Source organism: Orcinus orca, chromosome 5, assembly GCF_937001465.1.
Source record: "Orcinus orca chromosome 5, mOrcOrc1.1, whole genome shotgun sequence".
Taxonomy (NCBI): Eukaryota; Metazoa; Chordata; class Mammalia; order Artiodactyla; family Delphinidae; genus Orcinus; species Orcinus orca.
In genome coordinates, this window is record NC_064563.1 from 11,878,082 (window position 1) to 11,903,338 (window position 25,257).

The window sequence follows — 25,257 nt, forward strand, 5'->3', positions numbered from 1 at the left end:
CTGGGGTTCTCCCTCTCTCCAAGCCTCAGCGAAGCTGGGATGCGGCACAACTGCCCCGGCTGCTGGTACCCATGGCCTTAATCATCTCCAGGGTGGGATGATGCTGCTGAGGCCAAGGGAGAGAATTGCTCCAGCAGGGGGGCCCTCGAACCCAGCTCTTCTAGGAATTGTACAGTCTGGCCACCGCTGCTTCGTATGCTTGCCTGGGCCGGCTTCACTGCTCTCCTTTCTACAGGGGCTGTGAGGGGAACCAGCTTCCCCATTAACTTGGGGCTTGCGTTTTATTGATTGCGAACCCTCGGGATCCCAGTTCTGGGGCCATCTGTGACCTGTCGTGCTGTAATAGCTTGGTTTTCCCCGTGTTCAGCTCCCTCCCCGAGTACTTAGTGTTAAATCATAGGGGGAGGAAGTGTGAGCAGAGGAAAAACAGCACTATTACATGACCCCCGATGAGACCGCTGTGATAGAATTAAAAGCTGCTGCCCTAGGACATTCTAACAGATGACATTGTGAGGTTGCCAAGGTAACCCACCAGGATACAGTTCCAGCATCTTTGGGATTGATGCTGGGTAGGCGAGGTCAGTCAGAGGTGAGGCCCAGCTGCTCAGGGTGTGTCCCCTGGCTGGCCAGTCCATGGCAGTCAAGTGGAAAATCAAGGCTGACCTTTACACAACACGAACGGACCCAACTTGTCTCCTCATCGGCTATTCCAGGTGAAAGAGAATCAGAATACTCCAGGTAATTGTTCAATGTAGGTTACGCAGAGCCGGAAAAGGTCCGGATATGAATGACTCACCCATTCATTCCATATATGTTGATCAAACACCTACTATGTACCAGATAGGAAGCGTCAGAATATCTAGGCGGAAAGGTTGGGAGTTCTAGAAAACCTAAGAGAATGCAGGTCCAAGCAGGGAAAAAAGACATTTAAGACATTTACACATCATTACTACTCAGGAAAAGGTTGAGTGGAAGAAAATAAAAACAATCAGAATAACTTATTAACCCCAAGGACCTGGTGTTAAAAAAAAACATGGGCAAAAATTGTATAGAGCGGAAATCATCTGCTTAAAAGAAGGCAACCTCCTCCTCCAAACACACCAAGTTATGCTGCATGCCCCCCTTTTCCCTTTATCTTCTTTTAAATACTCCGTGTTTACTTTTGAACTACTGGTTAATACCTATAAATGTTATTTTCTTTCTCTCAGGTAAGGATGGGAAAGATTTCAGATGGGCCCTAGCTTGGGATCACTCAAGGCCTTGGGCATATAAATAACAAAGATCCCTCCTTTTGGCCTCATAGGTGGGTGTTCAAAACCATCACTGGCCCCCCCCGCCCCCCCCACTTGTCTCCACATAATACTGTTTGCATCTGGACTTGGGCTGTCACCTGATCTTGTTATTTTCTCCCAGATGGCAAGCCAAGCAGAGGAGAGAGTGGGGGAGATTGGAGGCGGCGGTGGTGAGTGATACCAGCGAGTGGTGGGGTGGAAAGGGAAAGGGGCAAAAAACAAAAACAAAAACAAAATGGTAGTGGGGGGAGAGGGGAGGAACAGAGAACTGGGATGGCTAGGAACAAGCAAACAAGGAAGAAAATCTCTGAGAAACTGTGGTTACAGGAATTCCTGCAAACAAAATAGTGCCTCCTTACCCCCTGGGGGCAGTTATTAGTACCGGAAGGACATCATTAAAACACTGCTGGGGCCTACACCAGCCCTCCATCCTGTGGGCTCCAATGCTTAAGGCCCCCTCTTTGGCCAACCAGAAAATGTAGATGATTAGATTATGTCAGTTGTCTTACTGCAGTCCCCTAATAATAATAGTAATGATAATAATAATATCAACAACAAGAGGATAATAGCTAAGTTATAGAGTGCTTTCCTAAACACTTTACTTGTAAAACCCACCAGAAAAAAGTGCTACTTAACAGAGAAGGAAACAGGAACAGAGCCGTTAAGATCACACAGAAGGTAGATATGGATGAGGGCCTGAGGCCCACCCTGATGACTTGGCTCTAGGGTTCCCGCTATTAACCCTTACACTGTGATTGTGCTTTGTTTAAAAAGCTCCAGGAAGAAAGACTTTTACAATGGGCTCACTGCCTCCCATTTTCCCGTCACTAACAAAGCCCTGGCTTGGCTTTTCATTTATAGAATTGTCTCCTTGGCCGGCCTAAAGCTGCAGGCCAAGATGGTTCCCCAGATCTTCTCAAACCTTCTGGGCGCCTGTAGTAGGTGGGCTAGGGTGTGGCATGAGGACTGTGGCATTGTCCCGCTCCTTAAGCACTGTCTCCCAAGCAATAACGTAGAGCCTGGGGATGGCCCCACCTGTGGAATGGGGAGGATGAATGGTCCACTGTTACTGGTCCTCCCCCGCCCACTCCCGGCCATCAGCGCCTTAGAGGCAGTCACCCTCCAGCACCCAAGCCCAAATTTTGAGGGCTCCGAGTCCCCCACGCGCGCTCCTGACGCACGCAACCTTGGTTACAAGGGGTCGAGAGGGTGGGCGGGGGAGCCACGGACCTCTGCGCCGTGGAGCGGCGAGGGTCACTGGCTGGGGGAAGCCGTGTGCAGCGCGCAGGTTGCCGGCCGCCTGGAGGCGGCGGCGCGGGGCGCGGGGCGCGGAGGGGGCGCGGAGGGGGCGCGGGGCGGGCCAGCTGCTCCCGCGGCGGCTCCCCCGAAGATGCAGCGCAGCATATTTTGCACATGAGTTCAGAGGAAGAGGAAGTGTAGCCGGCGGACGCGCGGCGGCGACGGGGGCGCGTCGGGGCTGAAGCCGGAGCGCGCCGGGCTCAGGGCGCAGCTAGCGGGAGCGCGGCGGCCGCGGGCTCCGCTGAGGGACAGACGCACGGATCGCAGGAGGGACGGACACACGAGCACGCCGCGTCGCCTGCCCCGTCCCCACCCCCTGGCGCCCACGCCTTCCCCGCGCCGCCTCCTCTATATGGCACAAACTTTCCTCCCGGGACGGAACACGCTGTCTCCGGGAGCCCGCGCCCGCGCCTTCTCCTCGGCTTAGTCCAGAACGGTAGGTGGGCGCCTGAAGGATTCGGGATGGAGGCGGGCGCAGGCGGGGCGGGAACCCGGCGGGCAGGGGGAGCCTGGCGGGGCGCCTCCCTGCAGGTTACCGAGGCTGGGCGTGCTTCCCAGGCGCCGGGGCTGCCAGAGGGCCATCCCCGTCCCCTGCACCCCGGCCCGGAATGGATGGGGTCGGGGACAGGATCCATGGGACGCAGCGGTCTTGGGCCAACTTTTTTTTGGGGAAAAAAAAAAAAAATCATCCCTGGCGAGCCATGGGGAGAGGCACCCCAGAGCCTTCTGTTGAGGGTCGTAGGTTCCGCATGCTCCGGGCGCCTAGGAAGGAAGCAGAGGGGAAGCTTCGAGGCTACAGGTGGGTGTAGGACACTGCTGCAGGGGGTCCTCGGCAAAGATCAGGCGGGAGCTGGCCCAGGAATCCAGGTTCAGGAGGGCGCGAGGCCGGGGTGGGCTGGGGTGGAGGCGACTCCCGCTGCCCTCTGCGTGCGCCCCGGGAGGTGCGTTTGTTCCCGGGGCAGCGGTGTTGGACGGGCGGGAGCAGACGTGCCGCGCGTTCAGAGGAAGCGCCGCGGCCAAGGGAGGCTCAGAGCCTCGGGGCGCGGGAAGTCCCCGTCACTGAAAACGGGCATCTCCCCTTCTGTAAAGGGGGTTTCTTCCCTCGTCCTCACCACTTTCCGAGGCCCAAGGGACGCCAGGGTGGCCCTGGGTGAGGGCGGGGTGGTGGCGGCGTTTATTTCAGGAAGCCCCGTTGTCAGGCATGCACACCCCCCTCCTGCGCCAGGGCTCATGCCCTTCACCTAGACTGCCGCTGTCTCTGGCAGCGGGAACCGCGTGGAGGCCAAGGTGCAGTAACCCAGGCGCCCTGCCTCCCTGGTGCTTGCACCTGGCTGCCCTGTGTCGTTGTGGGTGGTCCCCAGGGACGCTGGGTGGTGTCAGTGAGTTTGTTAGGGGGTTTAAGAACAAAAAAGTATTAAAAAAAAAAAAAAAGTCTGGCACCAGTTCCTATGTTTGAGTGACTGCCCTGGTCTCCAGCAACCTGGTTTCCTTCTTGTAATTGGTACAGCTGTTTTCAGATGGTGGGCGCAGTCAGGCGAGGCGTCTTCCAGCCCCTGCCATCGTGTGTCATCTCAGGATAAGTGAGGCCCTGCCAGGAAGGAAGGCAGGCGTAATGTGAGCCACCTCTGGGCCCGTGCGTAGGGCTTGCCCTGCACCCCACGTGTCCCTGGCCACAGGGATTCCTAATTTGTACCTCTGAACAGCTGAATTCCCTACCAAGTTCAAGTGACCCCAGATGTCACCAAACCCCACAGAGGGGTTAAGCAACAAGCTGTTTGGGGCTCTTTGGTGCGTGTGCATGCTAACCTCAGTGAAATCACTTTAACCTCAGAGGGAGCTCTGCATCCTCTTTTGCCTTAAGTGGGGTTTCTGGCCTGACAGCTGTGAGGACACCCCTCTGGCTGCATTTGTATAGCAAGTCGCCGGGTCGCTTTTTCTTTGTTTGTCTTTTGGCTGCATGGACGTGGGACAAATGGAAGAGAGGTGTTGTACCGTTAGCTAATAGATTTGGTGCAGGAACTGAAAGAGAATTAATTGGGAATACGAGTCAGTGAGTTCTTTTTCTCCCTCTTGAGCAGGAATTTTTGGCCTCCATTCAAATAATTGCTTTGTCTGTAGGGAAACAGGCAGAAAATCTTTGGCATGAGTGATGTGAGTTCCTGTAAAGCTACTTGTGTTCTTCCAGTCTTAACTTTTCAGCAGAATCGAAATTATGTGGGCCCATGGCTTGGTGGGCATGGGTGTCTTGCTAAATTTCTAAGTTGGTGGGCTAGGGAGAGGGCCCTGTGACTCTTTCCCCCACCCACCTCCTTTTAAAAAATATAGAAAAGTTGGGGCTTCCCTGGTGACGCAGTGGTTGAGAGTCCGCCTGCCGATGTAGGGGACGCGGGTTCGTGCCCCGGTCTGGGAAGATCCCACATGCCGCGGAGCGGCTGGGCCCGTGAGCCATGGCCGCTGAGCCTGCGCGTCCAGAGCCTGTGCTCTGCAACGGGAGAGGCCACAACAGTGAGAGGCCCGCATACCGCAAAACAAAACAAAACAAAACTATATATATATAAAAGTTGCAAGAACAGTGACCACCCAAATACCCATATCTAGAGTCTATAATTTTACAATATTGGCTTTATTACACATCCGTCCATCTAGTCATCCCTCTATCCATCCATCAGCAACTTATTGTTTTATGCATTTTAAATTAAATGACAGACATTGGTACAGGTCACCTCTAAACGTTTCAGCACACATTTCATTATTTAGAATTCAATATATGTTCATGATTTTCTTAAGGTAAAATTTATACATATGGTGAATTTTTACATACATACATATCTCCATATAGTGAAATGCACAGACCTTGAGGGTAACATTTGCATAACGTTTCGACAGACACCTACACCTGTGTAACCCTCATCTCTATCAAGTAATGTCGCCATCACCCCCAGAAAGTTCCTTCATCCCCATTCCCAGTCAGTCCCTGCCCTCACCCTTTGTTTCTCACGCAAAGTTAGTTTAGCCTGGTCCTGAACTTCATGTAAGTGGAATTCCACTTACAGTATTTATTCCACTTTACAGTATTGTGTAAAGCTTCTTTCAGTCAGCATGTTTTTGAGGTTCACCCATGTTTTATGTACCAGTAATTCGGTCTACTTTATTGCTGAGTTATAGTCCGGTATCTATTTATAATGCAGTTTGTTTATGTATTCCCCTGTTGATGGACACATGAGTTATTTCCAGGTTTGGGGGTATTGTGAATGGAGCTGCTGTGAATATTCGTATACAAGTCTTCCTAGGGACATACGTTGTCATGTCTTGTGGGTAAATGGAGTGGGATTGCTGGGTCATAAAAGAGATGTATGTGAACCTTATGAGAGGCTGCCCGACCTTCTCCCAACATGGTTATACCATTTCACACTCTCGCCAGCAAAGAATACAAATGTGAGATTCCAGATACAACAACTTATCTTCCTAGCCCAAAGTCAAGAGCGTGGTAGACCAGTGTTCTTCTGGGGCCCGAGGGAGCCAGCAATTGGAACATCTGAGACAGTCTGGACCATGCTGTTCATAGCTGGAGGAGCTGAGAGAAATCCCTGACTCTGCCAGTAAATGGGTTTACTCTTAAATTATTGCAGACAGTCAGACAAATATTTTATTTTTAAAGATCTTCAGAGAAGGGAATTCCATAGGGGAACGTCCCCTTGGTTGTGAAAGAAGATCGACTGCTTTCTATATAAAGAAAAGTAAACCCCAAACCCCAAAGAATTCCACTAAACTTCTGCTTCGAAACTCCTGGGGGATTTCTGGCGTAGTGGTCTGGTTGCTGTGAATCTGGTGGAGATTCCCGTTGGATTTCACCGGCTGAGGCAGCTGGCTGTTGAAAGCGGTTGTGTTTGCTTTGTGAGACAGGTCAGATTTGGCTTTTTGAAGGCTGAGAGAACAGCTTTCCTGTTAAAGTGATGTGGCCTGTCAGTGAGAAACATGGCCTGTCAACACCCCTCTTATTGTCCTGGCTGAGAAAATGGGCCGTTCCCTCTCAGGTCCCCTTGCACCTTCGTCCCCGTCTGTGGGCCTGTAGCCAAACCTGGTCTTGGCTGATATAGGAAGTAGGAATGGCGCTTCCTGCTTATGTGAGACCCAGGATGAAGCCTTGACATCTCGCTGAGGTGTCTCACTGAGGTCAGCTGACAAGTGGTACAAAGTCTTAAGACATTGGCCTATGTTTGGGGACTGTTCCCTTCATCCGCCAGCCTAGTACATTGCCTGCCGCAGGGTAGAGGCACAGAATAATTCTCATGGTACCCATCTGGGTGACTGCCTGTCTGGAGGTTGTCCCAGATGTCAGGACCCCAAGACGTATTTTACTAGAGGCCACTTTACTATAGCCCGTGAAACAGGTTCAAAGTGTTAGGAAAACTTTGCCAACTGTAAACTTCCATTCTAGTAGCACCGTTTTTATTTTATTACAGATTTTACTATCGCTGTTGACAAAATTATCATTATAGCTACCCCTTGCCAGGCGCCCATTCTTTGCCAGCCACAGTTAGGCTCGTTACGTGCGTGCTCTGAATCTAATCCTCGTGAGAGGCAAATACTATTATTATCTGCACTTTGGCCTTGAGGAAACTGAAGCTTAGGGAGTTAGGGAACTTGCCCCAAGTTCACATTTTCATGTTTCCTGGACATTAAGGGAAGAGGCTGTGACCTTCTGGTTTCGCAAATGCAGATTCCATCTGCAAGCATAGATTTCCAAATACACGAAGCCGTCGTAGAAGAGAAATGTAAGCTGGATGGGGGATGGAAGTTGGAACAAATGACACACTGGAATCACTTTCTTAAGTCTTTTGCCTTTTTCTTTTTGTTTCAGGCTTTCTGAGATTTGGGGCACCTGGAGCCTGGGTAGAGGTGCTAATTTTGGTGACAATTTAAGATATTATTGGTTGTGATGATTGTAATTTTATCGTAGGGAAAGAAAGACGTGGCCAGCTGTTTGGTTTGAGCGTCTGTCTGTCAGCTCACTTGTGGCTGGGCTGTCCACTACAGTAGCCACTGGCTACATGTGGCTATTTACATTTAAATGTCATGAATTAAAAGGAAATGAAATTTAAAATGCAGTTCCAGTCTCACCGGCCACCTTTCAAGAGCCCTAGAGCCACATGTGGTTATTGGCGAGCGAATTGGACAGAGCAGATGTATTTTCATCCTGGTTGAAAGTTCTGTTTGATGGGGCTACTCTATACTAAGCATTTCTCTTTTGTCCTTCAGTTTAAGAATTGGCCACACTCTTGGCTAAAGCTTAGGCTGTTTTTCACTGACAAAGAGATAAATTTAGCCAGACATTTCTTTTATGTTTATAAAAAGGTTTGTGTGTGTGTGTGATCCTTCCTCCCATTCACATTCAGTTTTTGACATAAATTTGAGTTTCCCTTTTCTCTTGGGCCCCCAAAGGGGCTCTCGTTATTATCGTTGTGTATTTTACCAAGATGCGTTCTCTGAAAAGATCGGTACAGCGGGCAAGCGATGGTCACTGCTTGAGGCCCTGTTAATTTCCTCGCTCTCCAAAGAATTCAGTTCAGCGTTTAAATATGCATTTGTGCGACTTACTCCCTACCTGGGCTGAATTCAGGAAGAAAAAGTGCTCTCAGCGGGGCCAGAACCAAAGAGCTAGAAAATCAGGTCACATTCTATGTGTGATGGCTACCTGCCAAGACTGAGGTGGAGCAGGCATCCTTTGGGGTACCTGGGGGCTTCGTTAGGGGGTTTTCCTGGGTCGGGCCTGCCCCTGTGGTGTCGGGAGCAGCGGAGGGGCCGCTGCGTCGTGTCTGATGGTGCAGGATGGTGACTGAGGGACGTCCCCTTTACGGGGTGTCCACGCTCAGGCTCGGTTCAAAGGAGAGGGGTGCCAGCCCACGGGGGTCAGTGGGGAACCCAGAGCCCCCAGAGCTGGGAAGTCAACATCAGCTATGTTTGATGCTCACCAACTCTCGTGCTACTTTATGAAGCTGTATTGGATGTTTCCACACTTTTTCAACCAGGAAGCCAGCTGCACTTCACTGACAGCGTTCTTTGGCTTTTAAAACAAAACTGTCCCATTGTGTTGTTCCATAGGCAGAGCCCCTGGATGGGCAGCATTTATTCTTTGCAAAGGATTATCAGCTTCCATGTGTGTGTGTGTGTTTGTGGTGTGTGTGTGTGTGTGTGTGTGTGTGTGTGTGTGTGTTGGAAGTCCCAGATTAGTATTTCACCCCGAGGAAATACTTCTGAGGAACCTTCAAGTTTTATGGAATAACTCCCAAATTACTCAGATTTGGAGAAATTTTTGTAATAGACCTTATCCATTAAAGTCAGATGAGAAGAGATTAGGTTAATCACAGACTCTGGTTAATGGAACGTGACCATATCGTGTATTACAAGATTTTGGAAATGCAGAGTACAAGAAATCAGACTGTTCATTTAAACACTTCTTTAATTTGGAGAGGTCTTTGGGGATTTTTCCAGTGTCTTGGGACACTTTATAAGCACCCTTTCGGTGTGGTATAATTATAGCAGGTTAACAGGGATCTTTGTCATGGATAATAAGTAGTACTAGTAATAGTACTAATAATGGTTAACATTTAGACAGCCATTTCTAGGTGCCTGAGCTCTTCTAAGCCCTGTTAAATTAACTTATTTAGTCCTCACCCTGCAAGTGGATTCTGCGGTCATCCCGATTTTATAGTTGAGAACCCTGAGGTTGAGTGGCTCCCTTGACGTCACTCGGCTAGGAAGTAGGGACCCTCGAACTTTAACCGGGCACTCTGGCTCCAGAGTGTCACCAGCCCCTGTGCTGTGCTTTTAAAAAGGCGAACTTGAGAGCAACAGGCAAATATTCCAAAGGCCCTTCCCATCCTTTTCCAGATAATAGGCACCTTTCCTTCTCCGGGAGTCTGTTGATGGAGTAGGTGTTACTGTGCCTCTCTTGGGGCAGGGCATTGGGGTAGTTGTTGTTGAGGATGAAGATGTAACTGCCTTCGAGGAGTTTGCTGCCCCATGGGAAGATGGGGCGGTACCCAAAGCTCCAGAGCTCTCTCCCTTGAGCTGTGGACTGGTCCATCCGGCTGCCCACCCCACCTCCCCTTGGTTGGAGTTAACGCATCCAGGACAAACTCCGGTCTGCTCTGGCCCAACTGCTCCTTTCACGGTGTGCCTGTCTTGGGAGGTGGTCCCTGCAGCTTTACAGGTGCTCAGGCCACAAACCTGAGAGGGGTCTCGGATGCCCTCTTTTTCTCATGCCCTGTCTCCAAACCACTAAGAAATCTCACTTCCTACTTTCAAAACGTATCCAGAATTTGACCTCTGCTCACACCTCATCACCACCTGCTCTCCCTGTTCCCAGGGTCAGAGTGATCTTGTCTTCCTTGGGGCTCGAAACCCTCTGAGGTCTCCCATCTCACTGGGGACAAAGCCAGCGTCCTGACCACGGCCGCCCAGGCTACCCCACCTCCCCAGGCAGGTCCAGGACCTCCCGGCCTGTTTGCACTCGTGGCCACCTGCTCCCTCATCCCAGCGCTCGCCCTGTCACCTTCTGGGGGAGGCCTTCCCTGATCACGCTGTTTTTTTTTTTAAATTGTGCCCTCCCCTGTACTTGCTAATGCCCCTCTCTGCCTTACTTGTCTTTATGTGACATACTTTTTTTTTTTTTTTTTTTTTGCGGTACGCGGGCCTCTCACTGTTGTGGCCTCTCCCGTTGCGGAGCACAGGCTCCGGACGTGCAGGCCCAGCGGCCATGGCTCACGGGCCCAGCCGCTCCGCGGCACGTGGGATCCTCCCGGACCGGGGCAGGAACCCGCGTCCCCCGCATCGGCAGGCGGACTCCCAACCACTGCGCCACCAGGGAAGCCCTATGTGACATACTTTTAAACTTGAACTTCATTCATTATTTTTATGTGTCTGCTCCTGAAAGTAAGGTCCACGAGGGCGGGGTTGTTCTTGTTTTGTTTTGTTTTGGTCTTTGTTTCACTTCGGTATCCCCAGCACTTGGAGCAGTGCCTTGCACCTACTAAGTGCTCAGTGAAGGAGGGCGTGATGGTTAATTTTATGTATCAGGTTGGCTACCACGGGGGTACCCAGTTTTTGGTCAAACAGCAGTCTAGGTGTTGCCATGGGGTATTTTTAAAGATGTGATTAGCATTTGAATCACCCTCCCTAATATGGGCGGGCCTCATCCAACTAGTCCGAGGACTCAGAAGACTGAGGTCTCCTGAGCAGGAAGGAGTTCTGCCTCCAGATGGGCCTGGGGCTCAGCTCTGCACCATCACGTTTTCCCTGGGCCTTTGGCCTCCTGGCCTGTGCTATAGATTTTGGACTTGCCAGCCTCCAAGTCCAAAGACAAGACCTTTAAAACAAATCTGCCCCAACTTCTCTCTCTGTGGATATCTACATAAGGACACATATACGCACAAGAAACCCAGGAGGAAGAACAGGCTTTTGGGGCAGGGTGTTGGGTTCTCTTTGGGGCATATTCATCTGGAAGTGCCTGGAAAGTTCCAGGTGAAGATGTTGGAACGGGTCCGTGGGTGTGTCTGTTGGAGTTGGAGAGCGGTCAGGCTGGGAGGTGAATCTGACAGCTAACGGGGAGATGATGCAGTTATGGAACTTTTTTGAGCCTACGTGCCTCCTTGTATTGGAGGTTCCCAAATTCTGTACTAAGGCACCCCAAGGCACCGCAGCAAGTGGTACTTGCATGTTGGTTGCCACCCTCATTACTAGCCCGAGGTAGTTCACAGGATCAACATCAAAGGCCACCACTTCCTTTTGATGATGTCATATCTTTGCAAAGCTGGATTTGGGGTGGTTGCTAAGAAGATCTTTGTTGAACAGGGGATGAGGGTGGTGGTGTCCAGTGTGATTCTGAGGTTTGAGAAGTTCCCCGGTGCCAAATGGATGCACACATCCCAGTAGTAAGTAATTACGGTAATTTAAGGATGCAGGAAAATTTTTTTTTTCAGTTTGTGTAGTCTGTTCTTTCAAAAGGATGCTAAGTTGTTTATACATAATTATCAATTTGTTTGGACCTGACTACTTAATAAATCGAGCTGTGGGTATTGCTTTTAGCCTGGGGGTGCTGTGAACAAACGTATAGGGACACTGGGGGTGCCATGACCTGAAAAGTGTCAGAGCCTTTGCCCTGTATTGTTCTGGGTATTATATGTAGTGTGTACAGGATAAGGACCAGGGACAGAAAGACAGGGGACAAAGGGACAGGAATGAGGGCTGCACACCAAAAGTTGTATTTCTACAAAAACAAAAGATGTGAGCAAATAAAATATAAGCATTTGTTGATTCAGGGTAGTGGGTACAGAGATGTCTCTTTTTTTAATCCTTATCCATATGCTTGCGGTGGTTGGTAGTGAAAGTAATTTGAAGAGAGAGGCAGAAGGAGGCTGGAGATAGAAATTTGGGGGTGCACTTGTGTTAGGGACGACAACAGAGAGCCTGGGAAGGGAGGGTATGAGGTCCAGCGAGATTCAGGTGATGCAGGGGTGGAACCAAGGGGGTCAGCAAGACCACGTTCTTCTAGACTGTGGTTCTCAGCCCTGGCTAAGCAGCCTAAGAGAGACCCTGGGCCCCTGCGGCCTGGGTGTTAGGAGATTGGAGAGGGTCAGGAGTGGGAAAAGACAGGGTTTGCTCTGAGCGTGTTGATTCTCAATCCTGGATGTCAGTTAGAATCACTTGTGGGGGTGTCTTAAAAATGATGCTTGGGCCCCACCCCAAATGCCTGGGCATCTGGACATCAAAACAGCTGTCCAGGTGATTCCAGTGTGCAGCCAACATTGAGAACCACCGCCATGGCTTTCTCAAGCTTTACTGTGATTCAGACTTTGATGAATTGTGTGTGAAAAGGTGGATTCTGATTAAGTAGGTCCGGGTGGGCTGATCCCAGGAGTGCCATTGCTTCTGGTCTGAGGACCACACTTTGAGTAGCAAGTTCTTCTGAGGGGAGGCTGTTTTATTTAAGGGTGGTTGTGATGGAGGCTAGTGGGAGAGCAGAAAGAAAGGTGGTCTGGATCAGTCTCCACCGAGTGTTTTCCTTTGATAATGTAAATACCCCTCGTATTGCCTTATCTCTTACTGTGTAACATATTACCCCCAAACTTGGCAACTGAAAATAGTAATGAATGTTTATTATCTTGCAGGGCTTCTGTGAGTTAGAAATCCAGAAGCAGCTGAGCTGGGTGGTTCTGACTCAGGGTCTCTCACGAGATTGTGGTCAAGATGCTGGCTAGGCTGAAGGCTGTTCTGGAGCTGAGGGATGCTCCCACTTGAGTGTTGAGTTCATCATGGCTGTTGGTTGGAGGCCTCAGTTCCCTGCCCTGGGGGCTTCTCCATGGGGTTAATAGAGTGTTCTTACAATATGGCAGCGGGCTTCCCCCAGGGACATATCCTACTGACTACACAGGTCAGCCCTGCTCAGTAGAGGAGGGGACCACTGGTGAACGGGAGGATTATTGAGGGATATCTTGCAGGCTGTCTGTGATACATCTTGTTGTCTTCAACTAGGAAATGTAATGCATATGCAACACAGAAAACTTGGAAATATAGAAAACCATAAAGAGAATGTCTCTCATCACTCGTGACCCAGAGGAAAGTTCTGTGAATATCTTTATTTAACCTGCCAGTTAAAAAAAATATGTGGATTTTCATATACAGATACACACATAGACACTTAAAAAAAAGTAGCACCATAATATAACCCCGTTTCATACAGATTGTTCTTTTCCTTGGCATTGAATCAGGAATACTTTACATGGGTCAGTTTTAGTTTTCCTTGGGTTTCTGTCTTAGTTTGTAGGATATCAAGATTTGATGCCATCCGTACAGCTGATTGGATTTTCAAGTTTTCATTTACATTTCTGGGTGGAGAGAGATGTTCTTATCATGTAAAAACTTCTTAATTTGGATCATCAGTTCCTACTTTGGGTGCCTGAATGATGTAATAAACACACTCGAGTCTTTAAATATAGGATTTGAGTGGAGAAATAAAGAATGAGTTTGCCAGCTGATCCAGCATCATTGCGTATAATTGCCCCATCTCTGGTTGCTTGTCATGAGCTGTTGGCAGTTGTTAAAATTAGCTTTACGGTCTGCCTCAGATTAGCAGCAAGTGTGGTAAATGAGGGCTCACTCTTAATGAAACTAATTTGTATTTGAAAATATAACTACATTTATTCCCCATTATTTAAATGTGTGCATGCTAGTTGATAGTAAAAATAAACCTTTAAACTCAGGGATTTTTTTTAAACCCCAGCTGAAAAATAATTGTTTAAGGAGGTGATCTTTTTTTTTTTTTTTTTTTTTTGCGGTACACGGGCCTCTCACTGTTGTGGCCTCTCCCGTTGCGGAGCACAGGCTCCGGACGCGCCGGCTCAGCGGCCATGACTCACGGGCCCAGCCGCTCCGCGGCATGTGGGATCTTCCCAGACCGGGGCACGAACCCGCGTCCCCTGCATCGGCAGGCGGACTCTGAACCACTGCGCCACCAGGGAAGCCCGGAGGTGATCCTTTTTGAAGTGGTTTTCCAGTGTTTTACGTGCATCTGGGGAAGTATTTCAAAACCAGATTAGAACTACTTTAAAATAAAAATTCAAACATTTCAACATTTAAAATGACACAGAACATCGTGCCCCATGGCTGATCAGCTCTTTCTGGAACCAAGTCTATGGGGGTGTGCCCTCTGTTTTATATCACAGCGGTTTTCTCCAAATGCTCTGCACCCCGCCCAGACTTCTAGAACAACCAGCCTCACCGTACCACGTGTATTTCTTCATTGTCTTTCTTCTCCTTCACCTGTGATCTCCTAGAGGGTAGGACCTGGTCTTTCCATTTTTGTATTTCCTAATTGAGGGTGTGACTCAAAAGAGGCCATAATAAATGTTCATTAGATGAATGAATGCACGAACTCGGAACATGAATTCTCTCCCTCATGGAGCTGACAGTTCCTGCATGAAACTGGGCCCACATATACCAAAGACACACCTCCTTCTAGGCTTGATTCAGAAAGAATTGATTTTTCCAGAGTGTCACCAGTTGAGGGATCTTTGCTTCTGGGTCATTTGCAAATGACCTCTCCTTGTAGTGGGTCTCAGAGACCCCCAGTGATGACCTTATTTTCTTCCCTAGTCTGTCTCCAGTCCTACTAATGTTTAGCCAGTTTCTGCTGAAGAGCTGTAAGGATACTTTGGCTCTTTTCCCACTGTCTCACCATAGGAGCGGGGAAAGACCTGTGAAGACCCCTTGGATGGTTTTTCTTGGTGCCTTGATTATAGAGAGACCCATGCACGTGGGTGCAGGGATGTCTTTTGGGAAGATAAAGACGTAAAAAGAAGAAAAAACCCTCCTGTGTGACTGTCGAATAATCAGAGCTGATCCAACCATCACCTCACACATAAAAGAAGTAACCTGGTTTCCATAGGTGTCAATGTGAAGTGACTATAGGAATTTGGAAGGGCAGAGCTATGGGGGTTGGATGGACCATACGAAAGTACTGGAAAAATGTCATCACACACAGGTGATTTTTAGCAAGTGTCCTTTACAAAAACAGACAATAACGAAAGGAGAAATAGCCATGAATAGCACTGCTGGTCATGATTCCCTCCCAGTGAGCTGATGCCCCAGGGTGAGCAGGGGTGGCCGAGCTAAATCCGCGGAATCTCAGCGGGTCTCACCTTCCACGGTGCCTCTCGCGGGTCAGCATCTGGCCACCCTGAGTGTGTTATTCATTAACAGGATCCTGTACTTACCGTGTAACCCAGCGATCCCGCCCCGAGGTATTGCCCTAGAGAAATGAAAACTTAGGTCCACGTCAGAACTTCTACATGAATGTTTACAGCCACTTTTTTTAGAATCGCCCCAAACTGGAAACTCCCCAGGTGTCCTTCCAGCATGAGTGGCTGAAGCAGGCCCCTGACTGCAGGCTTGGCCGAGGAGGCAGCTGGCTGTGGTCATTTGGAGCAAACTTGATGTAGAGGTTACCTGTCGTATGATGAATCACGCCAAAACTTAGGGGCCTAAAGCAGCAACAGCGGTGTGTTTTGCTCAGGGAGGGCCTCTCTTCGGGGCTGCTTGAGCTCCCTCATGGCATGGTGGCTGGGTTCCAAGAGCAGGTGTCCCGAGAGTCAGGCAGTGGATGCTCCCAGTTTCTTAAGGCTCAGGTCCAGAAGCTGGCACTGCATCATCTGACGCTTTCCATAGCAAAGCAGTCACGGAGCCCGGATTCAGGGGAGGTGACATAGGCCCCGCCTCTCGATGGCAGGAGTGTCAAAGGATTTGGGGACCACAGTAAAAAACCATCACAGTTACCGTTTACCTTCTGCCCTACCTTGACCCCCGAGACCCTCCCTGAATGTCTGTGCGGGGCACGTGCAGCTACGCCAGCGCCATCTGCTGGCATCTGGTGAGGCTGTGCCCTTCACTCCTTCCTCCTCCTCCACCTCTCACTGCCCTCCAAGGCCCATATGCAGCCTCTGCCCCAGCTTCTTGTGGGATTCTAATACAACCAGGGTTTGGGAACCTTGCACTGGAAACAGGGAAGTTTACAAAATGTAGATGTAAGGCACTATTATATCTTAGTTTTCCTTCTTTTTTTTTTTTTTTTTTTTGCGGTACGCGGGTCTCTCACTGTTGTGGCCTCTCCCGTTGCGGACGCGCAGGCTCAGCGGCCATGGCTCACGGGCCCAGCCGCTCCGCGGCATGTGGGATCTTCGCGGACCGGGACACGAACCCGTGTCCCCTGCATCGGCAGGCGGACTCTCAACCACTGCGCCACCAGGGAAGCCCCAGTTTTCCTTCTTTTTGTAAGCTAGATTTTGTGACTTGTTTGAGCATAGTAGGGACTGTAACAGACATTTTTGGAGTGATGTAAAAGTCTTTCCTATTTTGACAGGGGTGGGGTTGGTGGAAGAATGCAGGAAGGAACTAGGAGGAAAGCAAATGTGCCAGTAGCAAGCAAGGTAGGGCCCTAACACGAACGAGTAAGAGGAACAAATTCACACTAAGCTTTTGGTGACTGGCAACGGCTTCACCATGATTCCCTTCCCAGAGAGAACTGTGCTTTAGAAGCAGTTGCTTAACCAGGGTTGTATGCCCTAAAATTTGAGACCTCAAGGATTCACTGGTATTACAGTTTTGCACCTGGCTGGTACAGTGTCTGATCACATAGATGATTTCCCAGGGTCTCATTGTGTCCTGTGAGACAAGCACAGTGCCCTTTGGAGTGAACTTGGAACTCAGGTTTGGGATAGTCTGATTAAAACCTTAAATTCAAAGTTATGAATTGGGAGTTTTTCTAATACTTCCTGACATGCCTCCCTGCAACCCCAAATTTGTCTGAGACTATCTTACTCATCTTGATAATCCTCTCCTCCTTTTTTTATGCTGTGCAGGATCCTGTCCTTGAGAGAAGAAATTAAATCATACTAAAGTGTTAGTGGCTACCAGGAGCTTGGCTTGTTGCCCGTCCCAGGGAGATATTTGTGGTTTCAAAGGCAATGCTGAGGTAGGGTGTTCTCAAAGGAATGACTCTCTAATGCTCGAATTTACCTAATAGGATAGCAAGAATGGGAAGATTTTTTTTTTTTTTTTTTTTTTTTTTGCGATACGCGGGCCTCTCACTGTTGTGGCCTCTCCCATTGCGGAGCACAGGCTCTGGACGCGCAGGCTCAGCGGCCATGGCTCACGGGCCCAGCCACTCCGCGGCATGTGGGATCTTCCCGGACCGGGGCACGAACCCGTATCCCCTGCATCGGCAGGCGGACTCTCAACCACTGCGCCACCAGGGAAGCCCAAGAATGGGAAGATTTTTGAGGAAGGGTTTTTTTTCTTGGAGGTCCCCAAATGCTCGGTCCTTTGTAGGGAGGAAGACGAGTGAGTGACTGGTAAGCCTTTGGGTTATTTCCAGTTCTGTTCTGGCAGTGATAGTATTTATCTCACTAGGTTACCTGTTCCCCAGTACTTAGGGGCCTCCCTGTCTGCTTCTGCTTTGCCCCAGTGGATGCCAGGCGGTTTGCTTTCTAGCAGTTAAATATGCAGCCTCTGTGCATATCAGCTATTACATCTGCAGAACTGCAGAGTATTTTACAAGTAATCAGTTCATGCAGATTGCACATAAATCATGTCTGCTCTGGCCCTTTGGACACTAATGTTCTCTTATTAAGGCATAAGTAAGCCTTCCTGTTCTCATCCATCCTTCCAGACTTTTTTTAATTACTGCCAATATAGCCTGGTTGTCGCTTCATCAGCCTGTTCCCTCCCTCCCCGGCCTCGTTGCTTTTGTGCGGTTCATCTTGTTGTTTTGGAGCTGGCCAAGTTGCCGTAGGAAGCTGGGTACCTTGTGAATGGATTGAACCAACGGAAATTCTTATCTCAAAAAGGAAGTGGCCACCACGTTTCTGTTTGTGATATTCTTGACCAGTTAATATATTTGTGAAATACGTTCTGATGGCAGCACCGGTGCCCCAGAGAGGAGGGAACTTAGCCAGGCTCAGTCACAAAAGGGAAACTATCTCCCGCTGAAGTCTGGGGAGTGGATAAAAAGTCGTTTCATGAATGTCATTCTGCCTAAATAAACAGAGAACATTCATTGTTTTTAATCCCCTGGAAGCTCAGCCCACCCTCGTATGCACATCGTATTAACATTTCTCCGTTTTCTTTCCAAACCGCAGCCACGGATCTTTGCTCCGATACACGTGGATTCTGCTTCCAATTTCTGCGGCCCTGCTCTTAGTGTTCAGCCAGTTTTCATTTTGGTCTCAAATGACTCTGAGTCTGGAAGAACCGCTCTGTTCCTGTGGTTTGGTCTAAAACGGAATAAACAGGGACTTTTTAGACGAGGCCTGTAAAAGTACCACCATCTATTTTGAGAGGTGTTTTTTGAATGTAAAATCCTGTCTAAATAATTACCGTTGAGGGTAGAAAGGACTTTGGAAATCGTAACAACTTATTATCCCCTCTTAGAAACCACGGCGGAGCGACATCTCTCTTATTTTTTTTTCAGATGGGCTGACACCATGATGCACTTGTATTGCTTTTCACATCCCATTTTTTAATCATGTATACAGAGTATAGGGGAACTGAGACACTCTGAGGTGTTATTTTCCTCAGATGGGGAGAAAAATGATATAAAACAATATTTTTTTTTAAACATCCTTATTGGAGTATAATTGCTTTACAATGGTGTGTTAGTTTCTGCTTTATAACAAAGTGAATCAGCTATACGTATACATATATCCCCATATCTCCTCCCTCTTGCATCTCCCTCCCTCCCACCCTCCCTATCCCACCCCTCTAGGTGGTCACAAAGCACCGAGCTGATCTCCCTGTGCTATGCGGCTGCTTCCCACTAGCTATCTATTTCACATTTGGTAGCGTATATATGTCCATGCCACTCTCTCACTTCGTCCCAGCTTACCCTTCCCCCTCCACGTGTCCTTAAGTCCATTCTCTACGTCTGCGTCTTTATTCCTGTCCTACCCCTAGGTTCTTCAGAACCTTTTTTTTTTGATTCCATATATATGTGTTAGCATACGGTATTTATTTTTCTCTTTCTGACTTACTTCACTCTGTATGACAGTCTCTAGGTCCATCCACCTACTACAAGTAACTCAATTTTGTTTCTTTTTATGGCTGAGTAGTATTCCATTGTATATATGTGCCACATCTTCTTTATCCATTCATCTGTTGATGGACACTTAGGTTGCTTCCATGTCCTGGTTATTGTAAATAGTGCTGCAGTGAACATTGTGGTACATGACTCTTTTTGAATTATGGTTTTTTCAGGGTATATGCCCAGTAGTGGGATTGTTGGGTCACATGGTAGTTCTATTTTTAGTTTTTTAAGGAACCTCCATGCTGTTCTCCATCAATTCACATTCCCACCAACAGTACAAGAGGGTTCCCTTTTCTCCACACCCTCTCCAGCATTTATTGTTTGTAGATTTTTTGATGATGGCCATTCTGACTGGTGTGAGATGATATCTCATTGTAGTTTTGATTTGCATTTCTCTAATGATTAATGATGTTGAGCATTCTTTCATGTGTTTGTTGGCAGTCTGTATATCTTCTTTGGAGAAATGTCTGTTTAGGTCTTCTGCCCATTTTTGGATTGGGTTGTTTGTTTTTTTTGATATTGAGCTGCATGAGCTGCTTGTATATTTTGGAGATTAATCCTTTGTCAGTTGCTTCGTTTGCAAATATTTTCTCCCATTCTGAGGGTTGTCTTTTCGTTCTGTAAAACAGTATGTTTTTGGTGTTGTTTCAGAATCACAGGCTGGCTGGTAATGGTATCTTATGAGCGAGAGAAAGCAGCCTGAGCGTAGAGCCTCCAGTGTTCAGGTCACGAGTTGAACTGTGCTCTAGATTTCAGCCAGGCTCAAGTCCTTTACGTGTTCTTCAGGGAAATAATGGGGTCGTTTATACTACGGTGTGTAAAAACAACATCACAGGAAGAAGAAAATCATTCCCCCGTTTTTCTCCTTTTGCTGGCAGCTGCTGAAATGGGTTGCGGATTGAACAAGTTAGAGAAACCTGATGACAAACGGCCTGGGAATATCTATTCGACGTTGAAGAGGCCCCAGGTGGAAACCAAGATAGACGTGTCCTATGAGTACCGCTTCCTGGAGTTCACCACCCTGACCGCCGGTGAGGACGGGGTTCAGCCCAAGCCAGGGGTGGGGGGCTTGACAGGGCTTCGGCCCAATCAGCGCTGGAGGGGCTGCCCAGGACACGCTGGGGGGTGGGGGGCTGGAGGCGGGGGGGGGGGGCGTTGGGAGGTGAACTGCAAAGGGTGGGCCTGTTGAGAAGGGCCTGCGCTCAGAAATCCAGATTTTTAGGTGAAATCTTTCATTGTTTTGAAAGCTAGCAACTAATTTACATTGTAACAAATTAAAACCAGGTGTGAGCCAAAGAGTACACTTGGGTGGGTTGCATTTGGCCCTGGGCCCGCTTGTTTACAGACTGTTTCACGACAAGACGCGCGGAAGAGGACAGTCGCCATCTGTCCGCGTGGTCGTCTGCCCATCCACCCAGGTCTCCCTGCCACTTGTCCGCTGGCGTCTTTCGAGACTGCTCGTCCAGCGGGCTTGGCCCTGCCTCACCCCGGTGTCCCAGTGGCCTCCGGGTGACTGGCGAGTGAGGGTCAGTGTTTTCATCCCGAGCATTTGCTGAGCACCGACTGTATACAGAGAGTTGAGGTGGTGCTGTGGGAAAAGCACGCGGCCCGTCCTGGTTTCCAAGACTCGTACACATGGAAAAACTCAGCAGGCTATAACTGTAAGTCGGAAACATGTAAACTATGTTTTCGGAAGAGGAAGAGAACATTCTTCCTTGTGGGAGACCCCTGGAAGCCGTAAGCCCAACCCAGGAGCTTCCTAACACAGACATCTTAAGACTAACTTTCTCCCTGGGCTTCTGTGAATATGTTAATCTTCTAGTAAGAGAAGAGAATTAATGGGAAAAGCCCTCCGAGTCGTGGGTTTGAGCCCTGGCTCTGCCGTGGAGCAGCCGGGCCTGCAGTGTCCTCATTTGTGAAGTGGGCACACACAGACCAGCTTGCAGGGCAGCACTGAGAATCAGGAGAGGCGACACGTGTTCTGAAGCTCTTAGCACGTCCAGCTCCAGCTGGGTTGCTGGCATCACTACCCCAGCTCCCTCCTCCACCGCTTCTGCCCCACCACCTTCGTGCTGAAGCTCCAGGTGCTTTCTGAGCCCCGAGAGGGATGGGCAGCTGGGCGTCTCTGCAGGGGTGGGCCTGGGCACCCCTCACGTCCCCCAAACTGAACCCGGCCTCTTCCTCAGCAGGCTGCTTCCTGCTGGCGCCGTTGATGAATATAATGTCACCGTTGTCCTAAACGGCCAGACTTGACACCTTAGTCATTGTGACCATGTCTCCCCCTCACCCACAATTTCCATTCTGTCACCCAGGCCTCTTAAAACTACTTCCAGAAATGCTAATGAGGTAGCTGATGTAACATGGACAAATCTGAACCTAGAAGCGTTTGGAGTATTTCGTCATCCAGTATTTGCTCAATGAGTATTAGAGCGCTTTCAGTGTGCTGGGCCTCGTAGGATGGTCAAGGAGAAAACCAGAGCATGTGTAGGAGAAAAGATCTGAAGGAAGTATATAACAAGATGGTCGATATTGATTGTTAGGGTGCTGAGATGGTGGGGGAATTCTTTTTCTCTTTTTCATATTTTTGTGCATTGTGGTTACATCTCTTTTATTACTAAGAGGAGTGATTTGTGCCTTTTGCTTTTCTTAGTAATAATTTCCAGGAATATGTCCCGCCCTCTGCCCCCCACTGATTCATCGCTCATTCCCTGAGCTATTTCCCTGACCTTGTTTGTTTCTCTGCTTCCTTGTGCTTGTGCTTCCTTGTCACAGCACCTACATGGCTTGTTTGGATTGAATTACCTTTTGTTTTCCCATTATAAAGTGGATATATGTTCATCATAAAAAGTTAGGAGGGGCTTCCCTGGTGGTCCAGGGGTTAGGACTTCACCCTCCAATGCCGGGGGTGAGGGTTCCATCCCTGGTCAGGGAGCTAAGATCCCACATGCCTCGCAGCCAAAAAACCAAAACATAAAAAATAAAAAAAAAAGCAATATTGTAACAAATTCAATAAAGACTTAAAAAAAAGTTAGGAAAACACTGGAAAAATTCTAGCTGGTCTCCCTGCTTCTCTCCCCTTGTTCCCACCACCCCCAGATCACATCACTCCTCTGCTCAAAACCCTGCCATGACTCCCAGACCCTGAGACACCAGCTTCCCTCTGCCTCAATCTCCCACTGTCCTGCGTGTTCTGTCACTGCGGCCTTGCTGTTTCTCAAATCTCCCAGGCCTCCTCAGGGCCTTTGCACTGCCTGTTCCCTCTGCCTGGAAGTTTTCTCAGATATACCCTGGGTTCAAACCCTTAACCCCCTTCTCTGGGAAACCTCTCTGACTGCCTATTTAAAATTTCACCTCCCCTGACACCCCATCCCTTTCCCCTCTTGATTCTCCTCATAGCGTATGCTGCTGTCAACATGCTTTATATTTCGCTTGTTGTTATTCATTTCCTTGTTTGTTGTTTGCCTTCCTTCAGAAGGTGGAATCCCTTCTCATGAGAGCAGGATTGTGCTTATTTTATCCTTTGCTGTATTGTCGGTGCTTTAAAAAAAAGAAAAAAAAAGAACAGTGCCTGGCACATAATAGATAATCAATAATGTTTGTTGAATGAATCCTCAATGTATATTTTTGTATCCTGCTTTTTTGCATCTTAACATTGTACCATGAGGCACACACCTCGTGGTTCCATATGTTCTGAAAATATGATTTAATGGCCCCTATATGCTTGAATTACTCAGGGTGCTGTAATTTATTTAGGGTCCCCTTTTATTGTTTTATGTTTTGTTTTGTTTTTGCGATACGCGGGCCTCTCACTGTTGTGGCCTCTCCCGTTGCGGAGCACAGGCTCTGGACGCACAGGCTCAGCGGCCATGGCTCACGGGCCCAGCCGCTCCGCGGCATGTGGGATCTTCCCGGACCGGGGCATGAACCCATGTCCCCTGCATCGGCAGGCGGACTCTCAACCACTGCGCCACCAGGGAAGCCCTTTCTGACACTTTTATTCCATGATATATTAAACTCATTTGTGTTTCCTTGAGGGCAGAGACCAAGCCTTTCCCATCTTTCTGTTCATCTTTCTTGTTTATGCTTTCTGGCCGAGAACAGCGTGTCCTAAATAGTTGGGTTCTAGTACACCTTCAAAGTCACTGTTACACCTGCTGATGCGGTTCTCTGGCAGCCTGTCAAGTTTCTTTTCCAGAAGTTCTAATGGGATCATTCATTATTGCTCTAGAGTGGAGCCAACATTTGTTAAGAGCCTACTGTGTGCCAGGTCCCGTGATGGGGCATTAGATCCCTGATCTCATTTTTTTAAACTTTTCAACTTTGCCAAAGTATTATTTAAGCGTACCACACTGCACATCTTTAAAATGTTCAAACCCATGAAGCCGTCACCTCATCAAGATGTAGAACGTTTCCACTGCCCCCAAAGTGTCCTCATGCTCCTTTGGAGTCCCTCCTTTTTTCCAACCCTCTGTCCCCAGACAGCCAGTAATCTGCCTTCTATCACTGATTTTATTTTCTAGAATTTTCTATAAATGGAGTCATGGTGTGTAGTCATTTGGTCTGGCTTCTTCCACTCAGCTTACTTATTTTGAGATTCATGTATGTTGTTTGGTGCGTCAGTGGCTCATTCCTATTTCGTCGCTGAGTAATATTCTATTGAATGGATTTACCACAGTGTGTTTTTCCATTCACCTGCTGATGGACTTTGGGGTCATTTCCAGTTTGGGGCGATTACAAATCAAGTTGCTATGACCATTCGTCTTTTTGTGGTTTCTTATGTCATCTTATCGCCACAGTAACCCAGTGAGGTGTATGGGGACACTCGTTCCTTTTTTGCAGAAGAGGAAATGGACCCTCAGAGAGGTTAAGTAACCTTTCTAAAGATGCAGTGCTAGGAAGTGATTAGGGTGGAATTTGCATATGGATCTCTTGGGCATCTGAGCTCTTGTGCCTTGTAAAGGTGCCAGAGAAATAGGCATTGACACCAGTCAGAACATTCTTGCTAGAAAACTTGTGTTCTAGTGTAGAGACGCATAGGAGTACTCTTCTATAGGGTTTTGGCCATAGGGGATTTTTGAGGAGCACTTGACATGCTTATTTTTCATAGCGAAGGTGGTCATCTGACACGTTAATGAATTTCAGGTTGGGGAAAGGGTGTTGTCCACTTCCACCTGCTGGCCTAGGCAGGAAGGGGACCACGTGCCCTTTAAAACAATCGAGGTCGGAGCCAACATTGTTCTATCTGTCCCTTGCTTAGAGCTCGGTGCTTTTGTGGATGATACTGGGACACGCAGCCTCGCTTGTAGGGCTGGCGGAGGCAAAAAGCAGCGGGAGACTCACAAGTGAAGCATGTAAGCTGGCAAAAATCTCCATTCTGGGTGATTCGATTGGATCTTAAATTTTCAATTAACTCTGGTCGCCGAGGGATGAACCTGCCCTTTGATGGGTTTCATCGCAGACGGAGGCCCAAAAGCATCACAATTTCTGCAAAACGGTGCTTCATTATCCCTCTTCTGTGTGTGTTTTGCCAGCTTCTCTGTGCCAGGCCACTCAGAAGCTACCTGTGTCAGCTCTGTGAGAATCCACTGTGTTTATAACATGCTTGGTGTGGGGACAGTTGGCAGTCAGAGACCTGTAGGATGAAGTTAGTGCCCAGGGCATGATCCTTGCTTGAACTGTCTAGCCCTGCACTGTCTAGTACAGAATTCACCAGCCACATGGTTACTGAAATATAATAATTGATTACCACTGAATAAAATGAAAAATTCAGTGCCTCTGTCACCCTGGCCACACTTCAAGCGCTCAGCACGCACATGTGGCTGGTGGCTACCATACTGGACATCGCAGATGGAGGACACGCCCACCATTGCAGAAGGGTCTGTCGGGCAGTGCTGTTCTAGTTGGTTTTCAAGGGAGGATAACTCTGTGGCAGGTCTGACTCTGTATCCCTAATGCACATTAATGTACCATGTTATTATGAAAGTTTGCCCTTGGGTTCATCACGGACTGTAGGATGACAGCTCATTGATT

General features: G+C 48.6%; 1 protein-coding gene across 1 annotated transcript in view; it reads left to right on the forward strand.

Annotated features, from left to right (window-relative positions):
* The first annotated feature begins 2,761 nt into the window (after window positions 1-2,761).
* The window catches only part of RFTN1 (raftlin, lipid raft linker 1), a 204,953-nt gene continuing 182,457 nt past the window's right edge, over window positions 2,762-25,257 (forward strand). The window contains exons 1-2 of the mRNA XM_033431989.2: window positions 2,762-3,027; window positions 20,106-20,258. Coding sequence (XP_033287880.1) covers window positions 20,114-20,258 — 145 coding nt within the window. The 5' untranslated portion in view covers window positions 2,762-3,027; window positions 20,106-20,113. The remainder of the gene's footprint in view (window positions 3,028-20,105; window positions 20,259-25,257) is intronic.